We start from the raw sequence: 21,241 nt of genomic DNA on the forward strand, positions 1-21,241 counted from the left end.
GAACTGTGCCTGGAATGTAGTTTCATGAGTATTATAGGTTACAGACTGTTTTTGTTCAGTACTAGCGCTGGTTACAAGACCACAAGGACATTGCGAGTCTGCAACATTGCTCCACTTCGCAGAAAGGAAAGGCAAGGACAGAAATGCAATATAGGATTATATTCTGTGCAGCATTTGTTTCATCTTGCCTAGAACTCAGTGCTGGGGGATTCACTGTTTGGATAGCATTCCGTTTCTTACCTGCTGCTGCTTTTTCTCTCACATGCCTGTGCTGCTATTGGTCAACATATGGTAGGCACCCAAATTGCAACAGGTATTAGGAATGATTCTGTAGAGATTTGGGTGTAAGCACTCAAAATCTGATCCTGCGCCTGGGCCAGGTGTTGTCTTTCTGCAGATCCCAACATTCCTGACCACCCATTGGCTATGCTGGCTAGGACTGATGGGAGTTACAGTCTGACAAGAATTGCACTTTGCCCACCTTGGCCCAGATCAAAGAACATTCTTTGTACAGTGGGCCCTTGGTCTCTGCAGGGGTTTTCTTCCAGGACCTCCCATGGATACAAAAATCCTTGGGTGCTCCATTATATACAGCACGGTGATAAAATGATGTCCCTTATTCAAAATGGTAAAATCAAACTTTACTTTTTGGAATTTATATATTTTAAAAAATATTTGCAAGTCATGGGCGGTTGAATCCATGGATACAGAATCCATGGCTATAGAAGGCTGGCTAAACAAACAGCTTCATTTATATACCGCTTCATACTGAACTAGCAGTGTCTAATTGGTTTACGCATGTAAGCTAATTGCCCCAACAAGCTGGATACTCATTTTAGCAACCTCCTTGGAAAGATGCAAGCCTGAGTCAAGCCTGAGTCCCTGGCTGGTATTGAGCTCACCTGCAGTCCAGGCATTTAACCTCTGTGCCGCCAGGGCAACTAGACACCATTTTGTTGATTTTTTTTAATTTAAGAAGACCTCTTCTGGGGTAGATCCAAGGTTCACCAGATCCATGGTCCACAGTGGCTAACCAATACCTCAAGGAAGCCCACAACTTGGGCATAGAAGATTGGTAGCAGACAAGGAAAGCCAGATGAAAAGCCCTACATTGCCAGCCAAAATTAAGAGCACTAAAGTTCACATGTGGCTATCTCAGCAAGCTCAAGCAAAGTGGGGCAAGAGTAAAGAAGGTTTAAGAGACTACAAACTGAGTATCCCTTATCCGAAATGCTTGAGACCAGAAGTGTTTTTTACTTTGGATTTTTTTTCAGATTTTGGAATAGAGGACCAGTCTCCTTTATCCAAAATGCTTGGGGCCAGAAGTATTTTGAATTTTGGATTATTCTGGATTTTGGAATATTTACATAATGGAATATCTTGGAGAGGGGACCCAAGTCTAAACATGAAATTCATTTATGTTTTGTATACTCCTTATACACATACCATGAAGGTGATTTTATACATATTTATCATAATTTTGTGCATGAAACAAAATTTATGCACATTGAACCATCAGAAAGCAAAGGTGCCACTATTTCAGCCACCCATACAGATCATTTTGAATTTTGGAATTATTTAGGATTTTGTAATTGCAGATAAGGGATACTCAACTTGTACCTGTATATGATATAGTATATCTAATGAGACACAAGGAGGCTGGAGGGAGACTGTGGACATGTGAAATGGCAGCAGGTGTGGATTCCTGACATTTCAAAGATCCTTACGTCTTTCTCCAGCTGCATTCCTCTTCATCCTCACATATACAGTACAGGTCCCTATTACACTACTTATATTGTAACTCAAAAAAAATTGTATTTTGGCATATCAGAAATCTGGATAAGGAATACTGTATTATTAGTATAACACTTTCACAGTCTACCAGGTATTAGTGACCAGAGTTTTGATCAACAACAACAACAACAACAACAACAACAATAATATTTATTGGTGTCCCGCCTCTCCCTATTGGAGGATTGAGGCGGGTAACAGCAGATCAAAAAATAACAATTACATACAATAACAAAGTATACAAAAGGCATTCCTTTATTCAGTCCCACCCTCCAACCTTCCCTCCCTTCCTAAAAGGACAATAAAAACATAAAATTCAGGTAGAATTTACAACAGCGATACAGTACATTACAACAAGGTTAAGCTGGAGTGACCATATTAAAAAGGGGGGGGCAAGTAGATCAGCTGGACAGTTCTATTTCTTTAAGAGGTCAGTCTGGGAAGGCTCACCGGAAGAGATCCGTTTTTATCGCCTTGTTAAAGGCATCAAAAGATGTAATATGGCAGCTCTCCTCCGGCAGGTCATTCCAAATTTTTGGGGTGGCAGCAGAAAAGGTCCTTGAGAAGTCGCCACCAATCTTGTTTGCTTTGGTTGCAATAGGTTCCTCAGACCTGAGCGTGCGGGAAAGATTATATGGGAGGAGACATTCCATCATGCATCCTGGACCCAAGCCATGTAGCGCTTTATAGGTAATAACCAACACCTTGTACAGTACTGTACCCGGAAGCTAACAGGCAGCCAGTGTATCGATCTCAAAATACTGGTGTAATACTGTCGCATTTAGATTTCCCTGCAACCAATCTGGCTGTCATATTTTGAACAAGCTTCCAAACATGGCACAGGGGTTGTCCCATGTAGAGCGCATTGCAGAAATCAAGAGGAGAGGTTATTAGCGCATGTACAACCTTATCTAGGTCCCCCTGTTCCAGGTAGGGTTGCAGCTGGCATATCAGCCGAAGCTGATAGTAGGCACTCCTGGCCGTTGTGTCTATCTGAGATGATAGCTGTAGCGACGAGTCCAGAAGCACCTCCAAGTGTGACCCCATCCAGGACTGGTGAACATATCTCCATACCTGGATTGGGGTTACCTATAGCGAGTACCTACGTTTTGTTTGGATTCAACTTAAGTCTATTTTCCCTCATCCAGTTCATTACTGACGTCACACAGTCATTCAGAGGGGAGATGCCATCCTTGGTCACTGAAACAGTCCGAGACATAGAGAACCATATTTGGGTGTCATCAGCATACTGATGAACCATCACCAGTTCTGAGTCTACCCAAGAATATAAGAATCAGTGAGGTTGTTGCTGTTGGTATTGTGTGCCTTCAAGTCATTTCTGACTTATGGAAACCCTCTCACGGGTTTTTCTCGGCAGAATTTGTTCAGAGAATGTTTGACTTTTCCTTCCTCCGAGGTTGAAAGAGTGGGACTTGCCTAAGGTCACGCAGTGAGTTTCCATGGCCAAGCAAGAATTTGAACGCTGGTGTCCAGAGCTGTAGTCCAATGCTCAAACCACTACACCATCCTGGCTTTGATATCAGTGGATAATGCAACAAATTCCAAGGAGAGACACTTTTTTTGTAATTGTGCACTTGTGATCCTATCTTACGGTGATTTCATTCAGATGTTTTGTCAGTCCAATTGGAATTGCTCCCAGAGCAACTATCACATTTGTTGTTGGACTTTCCCCCCCATTCCCATTGGCAATGAATATCAGTTTGTAGGTTTTGATATTTCATGTATTTTCACTCTTTGTTTTCAATTCTGTAGTCTCTAGGGTCTGCCACATCTATAATCCAATCTTTCTTTTTCTCAACCACAGTATATCTAGCTGTCAGTTTGAATCTTAAATCCTATGGTTTTTTTATGTCACTACTTTTGACGACATCTTCAAGTTGGCATTCCCACCAGGTTTTTGTGGATGGCAAAGACTGTCAGACTATGCTTGCAATCTGCTCTGAGAACCTTTTAAGCGGAAGGGTGAGGTATAAATGAGAGTGTGACTCTCCCAAAGTCACCCAGTGGGTTACCATAGTTGAGTGGAGATTCAAACCCTGGTCTCCAGTAGTCCAATGTTACAACCATGGCACCACACTGGCTCTCAAAGTTATTGGAATGTTATTGGGGAGAGGTTACAAATCCTATAAACATCCAGTTTCTGGGTGCCACAATCCTTAAAAAGTAATTTCCCAAAGTCTGAAAATTTGGTTGGAGAAATTAAAATTAAAGTGGAATCAGAGTGTTTTAACTGTGTACGACAGATACTCTCTGTCTTTCAAAATGGGTTTGCACCATGGAGTAGTGGTCAGTATGTTGGACTAGAATTCTTAAGACCAAGGTCTGAATCTCATTCAGCCATGGAAATCATCTGGGTGGTCTTGGGGAAGTCATACTCTCTCAGCCTCAGAGAAAAGCAATGGCTAACCCCTTTGGAACAAATCTTGCTAATGGGATTGCCATAAAATAGAGTCAATTTAAAAGCACACAGCAACAACAACAAAGAATCTCAGCTGGACTACAACAAAGACTCTCAGATGGATGCTACTGGACTGCAGCTCCCATTATCCCTTGGGCATGTCACACACTTTCAGGCTGAGAGCAAGAGAATGGCAAACCTCCTCTGACCAAATTTTACTGAGAAAACCCTGTTGATCGGTTTGCTTTAGGGTTGCCATGAGTTGGAAACAACTTGAAGGCACATAGCAATACAGTGGCAGAAGCGGGCACCGCTCTGGGCCAAGAGCCAAAGTGTGTTGCTCAGGACTGCCTTGCACAACTTTAAAAAGAACATCTCCAGGGCTTGGATGAAAGAATAACTAGGCAAGTCTGCAAAAGGTTAAAACAGCCACATGCTTCCCAGAAAGCTAATCTCCACCATGGATTAAATTCCAGGGCCAGGATAACAAAACAGGAGGAAAAGCCAACCTACTGGAACATTGCCTTCGCTGCAGCTTTTCTGCTTGATCTTCACAAGCCACTCTGAGCCGAGCTTGGAAAAGACTATAACTCTCAGGATTCCCCCAATGGGCACGGCCACTAGAGGATGTTGTCCAAAAATGGAACCTTGTTCCCAAAAGGTCTGACTAATACACACTCCCCTCCTCTTCTGACACTCTCTCTCTCTCTCTCTCTCTCTCTCTCCAGATAACCGAACATGGCGAGACGGGAAATATATTTTGGGCCTGACTCCCTTCTCCACAACAGCTGAACGTTTTGCACAACCGAGCCTTCATTCAGAAAAAGTGTTAGGGGAGATGTAGAAAACAGCTGCAGTAGCACAAACAATGTAAAGATATAGGAAGAGATATCATCAGAAGTGGAAATGGAGACTAGAACCTTAATAATGATGGAAAGCAGGCAAGGACGGAACTGTTGTTGTAGTTGTTGTTGTGTGCCTTCAAGTCGTTTCTGACTTGCGGCAACCCTATCGTGGGTTTTCTTGGCAAGATTTGTTCAGAGAGGGTTTGCCATTGCCATCCTCTGAGGCTGAGAGAGTGTGCCTTGCCCAAGGTCACCCAGTAGTTTACAGGGCTGAGCCAGGATTCTCCAGAGTCTAACACTCAAACCTCTACACCATGCCGGCTCAAAGGAACGATAAGGCATTAAAATGGGGTGGTATGCTCATAATAATGGAAAAATGGAGAAGAGATGCTCTGATTTACTTGGAAAGGAGGAGATTGCGGACATGAAGATAAGAGTGTCATTGTGTACTGAGATCCAACTTAAATTTTAGCATGCTAGTCAAGGTCTATTCAGGCTGAAGTCCACACACCAAGGCTAAAGCTGAGCAGATAGAGCATATCTGACTTGACAGGCGGGAAGAAAACCCAAATTGGGACTGAGTAAATTTCCTATAAGAAAATTCTGTAGAAGAAAATTCTTGGTCTGGACTACGCATTTTCACTTCCCCACAACAATCCTGCCATGGTGACTTGCATGCAGCTAATTTTCTGTTTTTGGAAGCTGCCTCGGGAGAAAGATGGCACATAAATTTAGTAATTAATACTAATGTAAATAAATAAATAGTTTTTGTGGGTTTTCAGGCTATGTGGCCATGTTCTAGAAGAGTTTATTCCTGATGTTTCGCCAGCTTCTGCCAGCATTCTCTAAAGATGCCAGCCACAGATGCTGGCGAAACCTCAGGAATAAACTCTTCTAGAACATGGCCACAAAGCCCAAAAAACCCACAAAAAAAACTATGGATGCCAGCCGTGAAGGCCTTTGACTTTATATATAAATAAATATTCTCACCCAATCAATGCTACAGATTTAGGTTCCCTCAACTGCATTATTTCACTGTAGGGCAAGTAAAACAAAGGGCTACTTCACACAGTGAAGGTTGCACATGAAAGTACAGGGAAAGGCAATAATGCAAAAGGCAGTAGGTCTCCTAAAGGCACCTATTTGATCTTGAAAACTAAGTAGGGTCAGCCCTGGTTAGTACTTGAATGGGAGACCACCAACCAATACCAAGTGCTGTAGGCAAGGACTTGCCAAAACCACCTCTGAGCATTCTTTGCCTAAGAAAACCCTATGAATTTTATGGGGTCGCCATAGGTCGACAGGTGACTTGAAGGAACATGCACACACATAAAAGTAGAGGTGCCTAAAGACCCAAAAGGCACCAGATCTTGTCTGAATTTGAGTGCTAAGCAGGGTCAGCCCTGGTTAGTACATGGATGAGAGACCACCAATGGCTATCAAGTGCTATAGGCTATATTTCGGAGGAAGGAACCAGCAAAACCACCTCTGAGGATGTCCTAAGAAAGCCCTATGCAATTCATGGGGTTGCCATAACTCCTGAAGGTGTATAACACACACACACACACACACACACACACACACACACACAGACGCATGTGTTCCAAATGGATTAAGGTGCTACAAAGTCTCTCTACATACCAACCAACACATACTGCGTATAAAATTACCTTCAGGCTATGTGCCCAATGTGGGTATGAGGTATGAATGAATTTTGGGTTGAGACTTGGGCCCCATTTCCAAGAAATGTCCTTATCTCTAGGCAAATATTCCAAAATCCCAAACACTTCTGGTCCCAAACATTTCGGATAAGGAAAACTCCACCTGTATAGCCAATCTGGATCCAGTTTTACACCATGTTTTAACTGCCACGGCTCACTGCTATGGAATTCTGGGATTTCTAGTTTTGTAAGGCATTTAGTTAATCCCAGAACTCCACAGCAGGCTGCTGGTGCCGCAACAAACTACAATTCCCAGACCTCTGGTTCTGCAACAAGCTACAACTTGCAGACCTCCATTGCCACAACAAACTACAGTTCCCAGAATTCCACAGCACTGAGCCAGGGGTGGTAAAAGTGGGGTCAAACTGGATTATTTCTGCACTACGCAGATGGAGCCCAGGTGGATTTAAAAATAATGAATATTTTTTAATTTATATCCCACCTCTCTGTTTCTTTTCACTACATAGTTATAGCACTACAATCCCAGATTAACTGCCACGGCTGCATCCTGTGGAATCCTGGGATTTGTAGTTTGGGAAGGCACTAAAATCCTTGGCGGCGAATTCTAAATCCAGGGCTGAGTCTAGGAAAGCTCTTAAGTCTAGGAAAGCTCAGTGCCAACTTTTTCCTTTAGTTACTCTCAAAGGTGCCACCAGATCTCTCTAGAGACTGACTCCACAGACTAACAGAGCTATATCTTTGGATTCTACGTCTGAGGCTCCAAGCACAGTGCTCCCCAAACTCTGCTCTTTTGGGACTTCAGCTCCCAGAAGCCTCAGCAATGTTGGACATTGGTCTGGGATTCTGGGTGTTGAAGTCCACAATCTTTTAAAAAGAGCCAACTTTGGAGACCACTGCGAGTCCAAGGGATTTGGAGCCCATGAGGTTGAGACAGTGTGACCTCTCCACTTGAGAAGATCTAGGCTGAAAGCTAAAGGCTAACTCTTCTTGGTGGAGTTCCCTAGTGATGCTCCCTTGATGCCATGCCAACCCAGTAGTGCCCATGCCAAGCCAAACCAAAGCCAAGCAATGCCTCTGCCCACCTAAGAGGAGAAAGGTCCCTTATTCCTCCTCCTCCTGGTTCCTTCCAGCAAAGCCCAGGTGTGCCAGCCCTTACCTGTCCTCGCCCAGGTTGCCCTCTGCCAGCCCTGCCAGCCCAGCATCCGCTTCACTGGCTGCAGCCATGGCTCGCCTGCGATCAGCTGTTGAGAAGGACAGCCAGAGGGGCGGGGCCAGTGGAACCCTCTGCTTCGCGCAGCCCCGGAGCATCATGGGAGCTGTAGTTCCCCCCGGAGGCAGGGCCCATTCAAGCTCAAGCGCCAAGGAGTTCGGGAGGACTACAAGTCCCATGGAGCGCTGCATCCCGGGGCAGGCTGGGAGTTGGAGTTTTCAAGGGCAGGGAGAAGCCCAAAGGGAGAGGAGCTGGGGAAAAGAAACTGAAAGGCTTCGGGATTACAGTAGCCCTCTAACTTTGCCCAGTTTGGGTTGCAATTTGTTATATTGATGCTCTCTCTCTCTCTTCTTTGCTTTCTCCCTATACTATATATTATTAATAATTTGCATTAATAATATGCTAAGTTGCATTAATATTTGCATTATATATATTTAATTAATGCAAATTATATAGATAGATAGATATAATTTGCTTATTGCATAATATTTGATTCTAATATAATTGCATTAATATTTGCATTAATATTATATATATCTATATTGCAACCAATTATGTATTGCAACTAAATAAAACAAATGATTCTATAATTTGCTATAAATTTAATTATCTATATATATTTTATATATATAAAATGTTCTAACAAATTATGATTGCTTTCTCTGGCTTTCTATTTTTAAAATAAACATATCTTGCATATAGTTGCTCTCTCTCTCTCTCTCTCTCTGTATATATATATAAACTAATTATGATTTCTTTCTCCTTCTATTCTTTAAAATAAACATTTCATTTTCATTATAAGTTGCATTATATATATTTATATATATCAACTAATGATTGCTTTCTCTGGTTTCTCTTTTTAAAATAAACAATATTTATTTGCATTAATATTTTTGCAAAATAAATACCATATAATTTGCCTTAATTTCTAATATTGTACTGGTGCTCTGGCTTTCTCCTTTTTCAAATAAACAATTATTCACGGCAAATAATTGCCATATAATATAAATATATAATAGGAACTTATACAGGTGCCCTTTTTATTTATATTAATAATTGCATGGGTGTGTGTGTGTGTTGTCTATATCAGGGGAGGCAACCTGCGGCCCGCGGGCCGGATGCGGCCCGGCGAGGCCTGGGACCGGCCCCAGTCTGGTCCTGCCACCGATTGCGCCGGGGCCTGTGGCGTCACGCAAGGGGCATGGTGGGGCAACTGAAGACGCCAGAAACATGCATTTATCCACTTTAAAAAATCAGCAAATTTTTTCGCGTGTCCTCATTTTTTATTTAAAAAGTGTCCTCCATTTGAAAATGTTGTCCTACATTTGTCCCAGTTTATTTATTATTTATTATCTAAAATATTTATTATTATTTATGGCTTCGGCCCCCCGTGTCTGAGGGACAGCAACCGGCCCTCGGCTCAAAGGGGTTACCCTTGGTGTATGTGTGTGTGTGTATATATATTATATTGCAGTGTATTATGGTTTCTCTCTGGCTTTCTCCTTTTTTGCATTCCTATTTGAATGAATTAATATATTAATGCAAATTGTTAGTGCAAACACACACACACAGCCAGAGAGAGAGAGGAACCATAACAAGTTGCAATATATATATATATGCGCAAAATAATAATGCAAATAAAAATGCAAATTTCTTCTTGCTTGGGGAAAAAAGCTGAGATTAAAGAGCCACAAAGGGGAAAAAAGATATATGCAGTTAATGAAGTGATGATGCAGATGTAGGGGATTTAAGTTGGTGGCCCAGAGAAAGGAGATGAGGGTGATTTCACATTGTAGAAAGAATTGGTTTGACACCGTATAACAGCCATGGCTCTGTCCTACAGGATCTGGGATTCATGTAAACCCGCTGGTGACCTTGGGCAAGTCACACTCTCAGCCTCAGGGGAAGGCAATGGCAAACTTCCCGTGAACAAATATTGCAAGAAAACCCCATGTAGGGTCAGTTTTAGGATTGTCATAAAACTGACAATCCTAAAGGCACAGAAAACAACAACAACAATAACAACGAGACTGTGGGCAAAACTGTATGATTGGAACAATAGAGTAGCTAAAATTACGTGTCTCTTTTTTATTGCATACCTCCAATATTTCACAGATGAAAATAACACACAAACTGTGGTCAAAATGACAAAATACGTTAAAGAAGATGTATTAAATTACAGTAGAAGATATGGAAATTGTTAGAGATTTGTGTGTGGTTAATATATGGTTGTTGGCTGTAAGGTTTGTTAAGATTTAATAAAGTTAAAAAAATAAAAGACATGACAAAATTATTACCAATGAAACAAATGAACTAGGGAAAGGTACAGCGTTTTGCCTTTGTCTGAGGGAACTGGAAGCCACGATTCTGCCGCTCTTCCTGCTAGTCTAGCACTTAACCGTTTTTGCACTTTTCGCAAAGCTACATCCTCACTGAGAAAATATCCGGTTTGATACCACTTTAAATGCCATGACTCAATGCTATGGAGTTCTGGAATGGTAGTTGGTTGTGGCACTAGAGCAGAGCACTGAGCCATGGCAGTCAAAGTGGTGTCAAACTGGATTTTTCTGCAGTGCGGAAGCAGCCTCAGTTTGCAGCAGCTGGAATAAGCTAAAGAGGACAAAATAAAAAAACTGGAACATTTGAATAGCAGCTGGAAAAGTGGGATGACAGAGGATTAACTGGGATTGTCCCTTCCAAATTGGGACAGAAGATAATGCAAATGATGATTTGTCTGCTGCCATCCATTTCTTTGCGATGTGGTACCCAAGATGGGAATGGTGTTGCATGACAACTCTGTGATGTCACAGCAGCTCAGCAATCACAGCCAGCATGTGTCATCTAATGCTTTATGCTTTATAAATGAGAGCATGCATGTCACTGCTTGGGCCCAGCAGCTGATATTCTTCGTTTACTCAGTACATTGTTATTTGACACAATATCCCCGCTGCTGCCGATTATGGAAGACCGATATTATGTTACCAGCTGTGCACAGCTAACAGGAAGGCTTGGGGTGGACAGAGAGCCGCTACAGAGGACACACCAATATCTATATTATTATTTTATTATTATTATTATTATTATTATTATTATATTATTTTCCCTCTTTCCTCTCACAATTGGGACACAATCACATAAAGCGGCTTGCAAATTAAAAAAGCACCACAAATACAATTAAAAACTTACAAAAGCAAGCATTAAAACAGAAACTAGTACAGCTGCCCCCCCCCGCCTTTATCGATAGATTCAGCCTCCACCAGCTTGAAAATATTCAGAAAAACAACATATAAATTCTAACAAGCAAAGCTTGATTTTGCAGTTTTATATAGGGAGGGGGCATTTTGCTACCCCATGTACACAATGGGACCCTAGCATCAACAGATTTTGGTATCCATGGGGATTCCTGGAACCAACCCATTGGATGGTTAGGGGGGATGGATAGATAGATAGTGTAGATAGATAGTAGATAGTTAGATGATGTAGGCAGGCAAATAAAATGCATCTCTTATTTTAAAAAATAAAATGCAATGTAAAAGCTAAAGTGCTTAAAAACAGCACATTTATATTAAGAATAACACAGTCTCTGGTGCTAGGACCTAAATTCTTCCTAAAGTTGTTAACCGAGGTTAAGAGGATAACTAGCGTCTTGTGTTCTCAAAACTAGAGGTTAAATCTCTCCTCTGGCATTCATGCAGCTGCAGGTTATGCCATACACCAGCTGAGTTTACAATGCATGAATGAAGTTGCTGGTAACCACACGCATACACTCCTCCTTGTTTAATGCTGGAGAACAGAGAAAACTTTCCTTCTCCACACCCCCCAACCCTGTGGACTCTGATTTCTTATGGAGAAAAATGCAAATATTCTGGGGAGGCCAAAGGGGTTGGAGAGAAGAGTGTGCACCATCTCATTGGCACTCAAAGCAGCTGTCTGGGGAGCCATTAATAGCCTCAGGGTCAGAAGGGGTTTAAATATCTGTTTGCACATCAGGGGTTCAAAGGAGAGCTATTTAGTTAGTTAGTTTATATTTCTGCCTTTCTCCCCGAGCTGCTAGTTAGGATGCGAGGGGTTTCCCCTCTACAGCCCAACTCCGGATCCGTGGATTCTGCATCCACGGTTCACCATTCGTGGCTTGAAAATATTTTTTAAAAAATGTCCCAACCCAAACTTGATATAAAAAATTCCCTAAGACAAACCTTGATTTGCCACTTTATACAGTGGTACCTCGGGATACGAATTACCCAGCTTACGAATTTTCGGGATACGAAAAAATCCATAGGGATTTATTGTTTCGGGTTACGAACGTTTTTTCGGGTTACGAAAAAACCGCGGCGCTGTTTAAATGGAGCGCGCGGCAGAGCGCGGCTTTTTCCCATTAGCGCCTATGGCAATTCGGCTTACGAAGGTTTTTCGGGTTACGAATTAGCCGCGGAACGATTATTCGTAACCCGAGGCACCACTGTTATGGTACCATTTTACTTTGCTATTGTTATAATGGAATTTGAGCATGCATGGATTTTGGTATCAATGTAAGTCTTGGAACCAAACCTAGAAATGATACCAAGGGCTCACTGTGATTCAAAAGGTTGCATCAAAACCAATGATCATAAAAATGCAAATTAAAACAATTGTCTCATAAAAAAACAACTACATGTAAAACGCTGCACTAACCATTAATAAGGGTTAAAATAGCAAATCCTAGCAGTTATTGTACTCTAGCATCCAGCTCCAGTAGCCCCTTGTCGGTTTATATAAAATTATATCAACAAGGGATATTTTAGGCAGGGAAACAGACTGCTATATGAGTAAATCCAGGTGGCTCAGCATGGGAAAGCCGTAGCACTTAACCAAGATGGTTCACCCAGGATGAAAACCAGCATAAACCCCTTCACTAAGGATTGGATGGTGGTGATTGCTTGCATACAACAGACAGCGGGACTTTCCTTCTAGGAATTAAACTCTTTTAATTTTAGGATGTTCGCGCCAATTGTCCATGTTCTGCTATCTCATTCCATTTTCTTCTTCTGGGAAAGTAACTCCTGGATAAACCATTTAACTCCTGAAACACTGCCCAGGACACATTTCTTGCCATAAATATACCTGGCTAGACAATAGCAATTCAATCTATTAGAAACTGGCTAGAATCTCTGTTTGATTTCAATTGGACACCTCCAGTAGCTGGCTTCCCCATGAACTGCAGGCAGCTACTGAGCCATCTTCATTGTGGTAACGCCACAATTGGACCTACGCTGAGGATCGGTTAGTAGTGCCTATTTACAACCATGCAAGTCGCTATCTTTCTCTGCCTTCACATGGTTGTTCTTGCTGGAAGATTTTTTGCATCTCTTCTTCCTCCCCCCCCCCCCCTTAGATAGATAGATGCAATCCTGCTGTCTCCCCCTCTTGCATCATCCCATTTGCGCAAGGCAAGTGATTCGGGTCACTCCTCCTTTGGGAAGAGCTCACTTACACACAACCCCCCCCCCCGCATTGTTGGTTTCCCCCCATCTTCCTCCTCTCCAGCATTCTTTGAAAGTGGTGAGAAAAGAGTTTGTTTACCTGAACTATTCCTCGGTCAGGCTAGGATATAGCCTCTATGTATATGTAGATAAAGCCATTAGTAAACTTTTGTTTAAAAAATGCAAGCTACTTGTGTTTGTTGTTTTTGACTCAGCCTCAGTTCTTAGAGAAGCATAGTTCAGACACATTTTCTGCTACTTTGCTGTTTTAAAGACTAGACCCCAACAGGCTTGCTTTGACATTTTTGATATTTAAATATTTTTGTTTCTTTATAAAGGCTGAAGCCTTAGGAACTTGAATTGCCCTATCCATTCTGTATGTGTGAGAGAGAAAGTGGGTTTAGCATGTGCTTTGATTCCCTTTTATAATAAACTAAACTACTTGGAACCTGCTTCTGGAGTTCTCTGGGTTTGGAACTGGTATACAAAGGCTTAACATCTTGGCCTTATATTATCGAAGCCCTCTCGCTGCCTCCTATTGAGCTAAATTAATTTCCCCATTGGATTCAGTTTATGGGTGTCCTCTTGGGATCCCCTGCAATTTAGATAACCCATCTCTAGAGCTTCTGTCATTCAAGATGGAACCTGCAGTAGCTGTTCTTACCTGGTATCTGCTTCCCATTTTCCTTTTATGTCATACTACTTACTGCATTGTGATTTTACAGCCAAATATTGCATTGCCTTTGAATGTAAATAATTTCAGCAACAAAATTAAAGCGCTATGTTGTAGGTAGCTATGTTATTAGAGGTATATATGTTATTCAGGGGTAGCTATACTGGCCATGCAGCAAAGTATAACAAATACCAAAATCCTCAAAACAGCAATACATTTTTGGGGCCAATTAAAAAGCACAAAATACATCATGCAAGCTTTGGAAGCTCCACTGGCTTCTTCCTCAGGCAAAAGATGTCCTCACCTGACCAAGAAGGAGAGTGGCCTCTGCCTACATTGAGTTCCCTCCAGACAAACACAACTACAACAAAAGTAATATCCGATACATCTAACATGTCACTTTGCTCCTCCTGTATGATCTTTTGCCTGATGAAGAAGCCAGTGGAAGCTTTGAAAGCTTGCATGATGTAATTTATGCTTTTTTGTTGGCTCAAAAAGGTATCTCTGGCCTGTTACAAACAGGCACTGTAGTATGTGCTCGGCGAGTACTAGGGTTAGAAAGGGGCATCCTTTCCGGACACCCCTAACCCTAGTGCGCGCCGAGTACGTACAAAATGGTGGCACCTGTTCTACATAGGCGCTGCCATTTTGACGTCGCGGATGCATAGTGTCCGCACATCGCGCATCAGAAATGATGCCGTGAGTGTGCCATTGGCGCCTTGTGGCATCATTTTTGCGGCACAAAAAGAACCCGCTTTTTGCGGGTTCTTTTTACTGCGTCTGGGAATCGTGTGGTTTGGCCGCTGCGGTTCCCGGACGCAGCAACCAGCGACGCCGGCAGACTGCCCTTTTTGGGGGGTCTGTAAAGAACCTCTGTTTTGTGAACTTTGGATTTTGTTGTACCTTTCTTTTGGAAAATGATTCAGCCAAGAAAAGGGGGAGATTTGCATTGGAAAGAATAATTGCATTTGTTTTGCCCTCATGGCCATTTTGTCAGTTTGTATACACCAGAATGACAGCTGCTTTCCCTACAGATGAACTGCCCTAGGCATCATCTTCTGCCAGTTAACTGTTGCTGTTATTTACCTTCAGGTTGCCTTCAACTTATGGGAACTCTATGGATGAGAGACATCCAAGTCACCCTATCCTCAGCTGTCCTGCTCAGGACTTGCAGACTCAGGGCCATGGCTTCCTTGATGGAGTTCATCCATCTAGAATGGGGTTTTTCTCTTTTCCTACTACCTTCTATCTTACCAAGCATTTTCTTTTCTAGAAAGTCATGTCTTTGCATGATGTGGCCAAAGTATGACAGTCTCAATGTAGCCATCCTGGCTTCTAGGGAGAGTTCAAGCTAAGAACCATTTATTTGTCTTTTTAGCAGTCCACTGTATCTGTAGAACTCTTCTCCAACACCACATGCCAAATGGGTTGATTTTCTTTCCATTCTCATCCTTCATTGTCCAGCTCTCACATCCATAGCTGGTGATGGAAAATACAACGGCATGGACAATCCTAACTTTGGTTACGCTCTAACCAAACTTTGTTCTAGGACCTATTTCGGTGCCATTTTAGCAGTCCATGGAAACTCTTCTCCAACACCAAATTTCAAATGGGTTGATTCTCTTCCTATTAGCTTTTGTCACTGTCCAGCTTCACTGTCAGTTCATCATACCACAGCCTTATCACCTTTGTGGAATTAGGTTTGTACATTTTCCATGCAAATGTTCAATGTTCAGCATGCCACTCAGATAGGGCATGTTGATGGATAGCCACATAAATGTAGCTAACAAAATGTACACATCCAGTAAACAAAATGTACAAATCCACTAAATGTATGCCAGTGTGTCTGCCTGCCTGTATGCATGGAAAATTAATAGAATCATAGAGCTGGAAGAGACCTCAAGGGCCATCCAGTCCAACCCTCTGCCATGCCAACTGACAATCAAAGCACCTCCAACAGATGGCCATCCAGCTTCGGTATAAAAGCCTCCAAAGAAGGAGATTTGCACATGAATATCTCCAATGGGATAGATGCATGTTTAACCATCAATGATGGATCTTACTGCACTGTCCTGTGGTCAGGCCATAGGCAGCCAATATGTAGCCCATATATAACATGGGCTTATCCCATGGCTTTACAAGAATGGGATTTTCTCGTTCTTGAAAAGGTACAGGACAAGCCCAGGTTGCATATGGGCTGCCTATGGCCTGACCATGGGACAGTGCGATAAGATCCGTCATTGACAGTTAAATGTGTGTCTATCCTGTTGGGGATATTCATGTACAATCTCCTTAGCTTTTGCACTATTTATGAAATGGTATGTTTTAAACTGTTATTTTTAGCAATCCATTTCAATGGCCTCTAAAACGTTTTGTTTGCAGTGCCTGACAGGAGATGCTGTGCAACTGCAGCTCCACCCAGTGGCTTGAAAGGAATTGTATGAAAAGAAATCTATGTTCACAAAATAACCTGTAATTTATAAAAATCTCCACCACAAATAAGTCACGGGAATGGTGAGCTTTTGCAACATGCAGTTGTAACCCCTGTGGATTACTGATCTGACCCAGTTGGTGCTGAAACCTTGAGGAAGGGATGGTAAGTTACAAGCTCCAGTTACACGTTGGGTTATTTCTGCAGTCTGGAGAAAACTGGAGAGGAAAAGAACTGTGGGTTCATCCATACTGCAGAAATAACCCAGTTTGACAGTGCTTTAACTGCCCTGGCTCTACGGTATGGAATACTGGGATTTGTAGTTTGTTGTGACCTTGGAGCGGAGCTTCGCTCTGGGGCCACAACACACTACAATTCCCAGAATTCCATAGCAGTTAAAGCGGTGTCATACTGTATTATTTAAGCAGTGTGGATGTATTAATCAACAGGCTCCTAATTTTGCTGAGCAGAGAAGAATAAATAGGGCAGAATGGTCAGTGCAGAGGATCTTAAATCAATGGGATTTATTTGAGACCCCAAAAGAAGGCTCTTGACTATGGGGAGAACTGTAGGAGAACCACTGTTTTCATTACACTTCTACATAACTGTGGAAAAGCAATATTTCTGCAGCACTAAAGGATTCTAGTTTGGAAGTAACTCATATTTCACTTCAGCGGTCAACTTGCTGGGTGGTCTTAAGCAAGCTGTTATTTTTAATAAAACAGGCAATGGTAACAGAGGGAGAACCTCTCATGTCAAGTAAAAATAGAAGAGTGACAAGGACAGTCAGGGGAGTTCCTATTAATACATGGGCCATTGCAAAAATTGACACATAAATTGCAAGTAAATCAAGTAAGCATAAAGCTTCTTGTTTGTATCAGTATTTTTTTTAAAATGGTATCAGGATCCCCTTTCATAAAAATATAAAACTTTGGTTTCTAACACTGTAGGTCTCACTGGCAGAGTTGTTTTCCTTTCAGTTTTCTTGGATATATTCCCCCGCTGCCTGGCCAAGTCTTCCCTTCCTTTTCATATTGAAAAATGAAGTCAGTCGAGTGATTTGACAAAGGAGCCATCCTGTGATATGACAGACTACAACTTTCATCATCTTCAGCTGGCACACTTGCAGACCTTGCTGTCTGAGGATGATGGGAGTTATAGTTCAGTACATCTGTAGGGCACTGCATCACAGAGTTTCCCTTTCTCATGCCGTGTCAATGGGTATGTTGATGAACATAATAGTGCATTCTGTTTTATTTTCACCTCTCTCTGCATGAGTTCCTATTCTCTTGCAGCTTCCCCACTAGAGAATATTATGGCAGGGTTATATACCTCAAGGCCTAAAAAAATCCCCATTGTTTTCTCTTGTTCTCATATTGCTGGGTGTTGGTGTTTTCTTCAGCTGTGCCCGAAAAGCTCTGAGCAGCGTTTGCCAGGTTGGCAAGCTTCCCAGCGGTGTAATTGGACAGACAAACAAGCTCTTGGAAGACAGATGCATGTTCTTCTGTGGCATCCACGCCTCTTTCTTGCAAAGGACAGGAACATTGCCTCCCAGGAGTCCCACACTCTTCATGCTCTTGTTCCTTTCTGTTCCTTCCCAGAGCTGGCTTCCCACCTGATGCTTCCAGGCCTCGGCTCTGTCGTTCAGCTCCAGCGAGCTGTTCCCTGGTGGGCCATGTTCATTCAATGGAACAGCTTTGGTTTTACAACTGCAGGCTTTTAAGGCAGCTGTCAGGCTGTGGCTGTTGGGAGCAGACAGGGAAGCCTTGTCAATTTGTCTCTCAAGTGCTGCTTGTTCTCCTACCAACAATGTAAACACAGAAGGATTAAAAGCAGAGAGAGGGAGAGGAGGGCAACTGACACATGGAATCTGCAACCAGAGAGGCATGCCAATAGTTTTGTCTGTGCTCTACATCCAGTTCAAAACTTCAGAGATCCCATATATATTTGCATCATATAATCATAGAGTTGGAAGATACCCCAAGGACCAGCCAGCCCAGCCCCCTGCCATGCAGGAACTCACAAAGCACCCCCGACAGATGACCATCCAGCCTCTGTTTAAAAGCCTCCAAAGATGGAGATGCTACCATCCTCCAAGGGAGTATATTCCACTGTCAAATTAATAATTAATTTGTTTTATTTATATACCGCTATTCCAAAGATCATAGCGGTGAACAGCAAGTAAGCTAATTAACAGCTCTTACTGTCAGGAAGTTCTTCCTAATGTTGAGCTGGAATCTCTTTTCCTTTAGTTTGAATCCATTGCTCCGTGTCCTATTCTCTGGAGCAGCAGAAAAAAAGCTTGCTCCATCCTCAATATGACACCCCTCAAATACTTAAACAGGGCTATCACATCACCTCAGCCTTCTCTTCTTCAAGCTAAACACACCCCAGCCTTCTCTTCTTCAAGCTAAATATACAATTTTTGAATTGTGTTGCCCACAACTGGACACAGTCTTCCAGGTGAGGCCTGACCAAAACAGAACAGAATAGTACTATTATTTCACTTGAGATCCTTTCTCCAAGGATTCATCCAAAAATAACCCCCTTTTGCTTTACTAGTTGTTCAAAAACATCTAATTAAAGCAAGCAAACAAAATCAAACCTCACAATGTGCATTTATGACTGTTGAATGGCACACCCTAAGCAATATACAATAACATCCAAAGTCTACAAAACAGTAATACCTTTATTGGCCCAACCAAAATGCACAAAATACACGATGCAAACTTTCAGTGCTCCACTAGCTTCATTAGGCATATACTAGATGTTCCAGGTTGTGTAGCAGCTCTCTTAAAGCAGGGCTGTGCGACCTTGGAAGGTCCGCGGTCCAGTTTCCACCTTCTCATATACTCTGGGGGCTGCATTAGCTCGTCTTTGAAAAAGAGGATCCAAGGATTTGAAGAAAACATGCAGGATATTTGGGAGAACATCACTCCTCTCTTCAAGAGGCACACAGTTCTCTCCATTTTGCAAAAATATATGGGGAGGGTCTAGGGGCAAATATGGCCCCTGGGCTGCATGGTTCCTTCTCATAATCTAGAATGACTCCATGAAATGTTGCAAACAGATGCCCTGTGATGTGTACTGCCCCTGGAAGGTGCTAGTAGGCCATAGTTGGGGGCCAAGAGCTAGTTGAAGCAGCTGATGCTTCCAGCTCCACCTCATACCTCACCCTCTGAATTCTGAGGAATCTGATGCAAAGGGATTGGATTGTGACAGGTTTCTGCCTCAAGAAAGCAGCTTCCTCCCTGAATCTGAGAACTGAGGAACTGAAGCAGCTGAGGGACTCTCCTCAGTAGAAGTTGCTGGATGCTGAAGAGTTATTCCCATCCTCTGAAGTCTGGGGAGGAAAGAAGTAGCAGCTTCATTAGAATCAACATTTGCTAAATGAGAAACAGCAACCAATCATGCACTTGGTGTCCAGAGTCAGCCACCTATAAATCTCACTGCAACTTCTGGGACTCCTTGCTGCTTGCAATCATTCAGAGTCTCCAACTGGCAGTGCTCTTGGCGCTTGTGTATTTGAGGGGTTGTAGACCTCTGGGCTGATGGTGTTTAATGTCTGCCATATCCTTTTTGGCTTTAGTTATCCAGGTTATTGACTTCATGTAATGACTTCTGGGCCAGATGAAACCCTGCACCTATTTTCATCTTCTATGAACCTCTTGGATTACCTGTGCATGGCCTGGACTGGATTGACTTACTCGTAGCCACTTGCCCTACCAAAATTTGTCTCTTTGGACATTTGTTGATTGTAAGCATAGGACAGGACCATAGGACCTCCAGGACAATCTTGACCCTATTTCAGACAACCAGGACAACCTTGGCCCTATTTCAGTTTGAGGGCTTTTCTACATGGACAAATTTCCCCAAATTCTTCTTGGGCTTGCTCTGTCCTATTTAAATGATGCAGGCCAAACCCCTGAATTGGCTGCAGACTGTCTTCATGATGCTCCTACCTGGTTGAGGATTCCTCCCCGTAACCTGCACTTAAATAACACCTTTTGCCGCACTTTTTGAACGGTTTTGCAGTCACCGTGGCAGCTGCCTTCACTCATGGCCCCTGCAAGCCGCTTGATACTGCCACGGCAAATGCAAGTTGCCCAGCATTGATAGCATGGCTGGGCACCTTGTTTTGACCTCAGCTGGTCAATGAATGGGAACTATGTGGGAAGCCATGTGTCTGGCATTCACTGCAAGAGCCAAAAACCCACAGCAAACCCAGGGAGCCTGGAGTATTCCAGCCAATGTTGACCTTCCTTAAGTGATTGTTGCATAATCCTGTTTGGTGTCTTGAGCATGTATGAGCTCCCCTGCGGAACATGTAACTTCTGCATTCAGTCCATGGAATTGTGAATGCAACTTCATACATTGTGCGTATGAATGTAAATCCATTTGCATTTTTAGTTCAGCACTTGTTGAAGCATTTGGTTGTGCATTCAATTGTTCAACATTTCCATTCAACATGGTCACACGGCAGAATTAGCACATAACTCTGCATGCAAATGATGTATGCTACACTACCTGAATGGAGGATCGTGAACATTACATTCCTTTGAGGTCCAATTATTAAGTTGCACACCAGGAGCTGAGCTGGTTGACATCTATGCATAGTTGGAAAGGAAAGAAAATTCAAAAATATTTGTAAAATGGTCAAAAACATGTTTCTCGAGTGCTGAAAACCCCCAATAAGTAGTATCCTAGACTGAGCATCTTCACAACTGGGGA

The 21,241-nt window shown here is 42.6% G+C and overlaps 1 protein-coding gene and 1 long non-coding RNA gene across 2 annotated transcripts in view; one reads left to right on the forward strand and one right to left on the reverse strand.

Moving 5' to 3' along the window:
- LOC121929789 overlaps window positions 1–21,241 on the forward strand; it is a 66,327-nt gene that overhangs the window by 11,605 nt on the left and 33,481 nt on the right. The window lies entirely within an intron of this gene.
- Window positions 18,074–21,241, reverse strand: part of ZNF512B (zinc finger protein 512B) — a 103,747-nt gene continuing 100,579 nt past the window's right edge. The window contains exons 18-19 of the mRNA XM_042465691.1: window positions 21,038–21,117; window positions 18,074–18,310 (exon numbers count right to left, since the gene is read on the reverse strand). Of these exons, the coding sequence (XP_042321625.1) occupies window positions 21,083–21,117 (35 nt within the window). The 3' untranslated portion in view covers window positions 18,074–18,310; window positions 21,038–21,082. The remainder of the gene's footprint in view (window positions 18,311–21,037; window positions 21,118–21,241) is intronic.

This window comes from Sceloporus undulatus, chromosome 4, assembly GCF_019175285.1.
Source record: "Sceloporus undulatus isolate JIND9_A2432 ecotype Alabama chromosome 4, SceUnd_v1.1, whole genome shotgun sequence".
Taxonomy (NCBI): Eukaryota; Metazoa; Chordata; class Lepidosauria; order Squamata; family Phrynosomatidae; genus Sceloporus; species Sceloporus undulatus.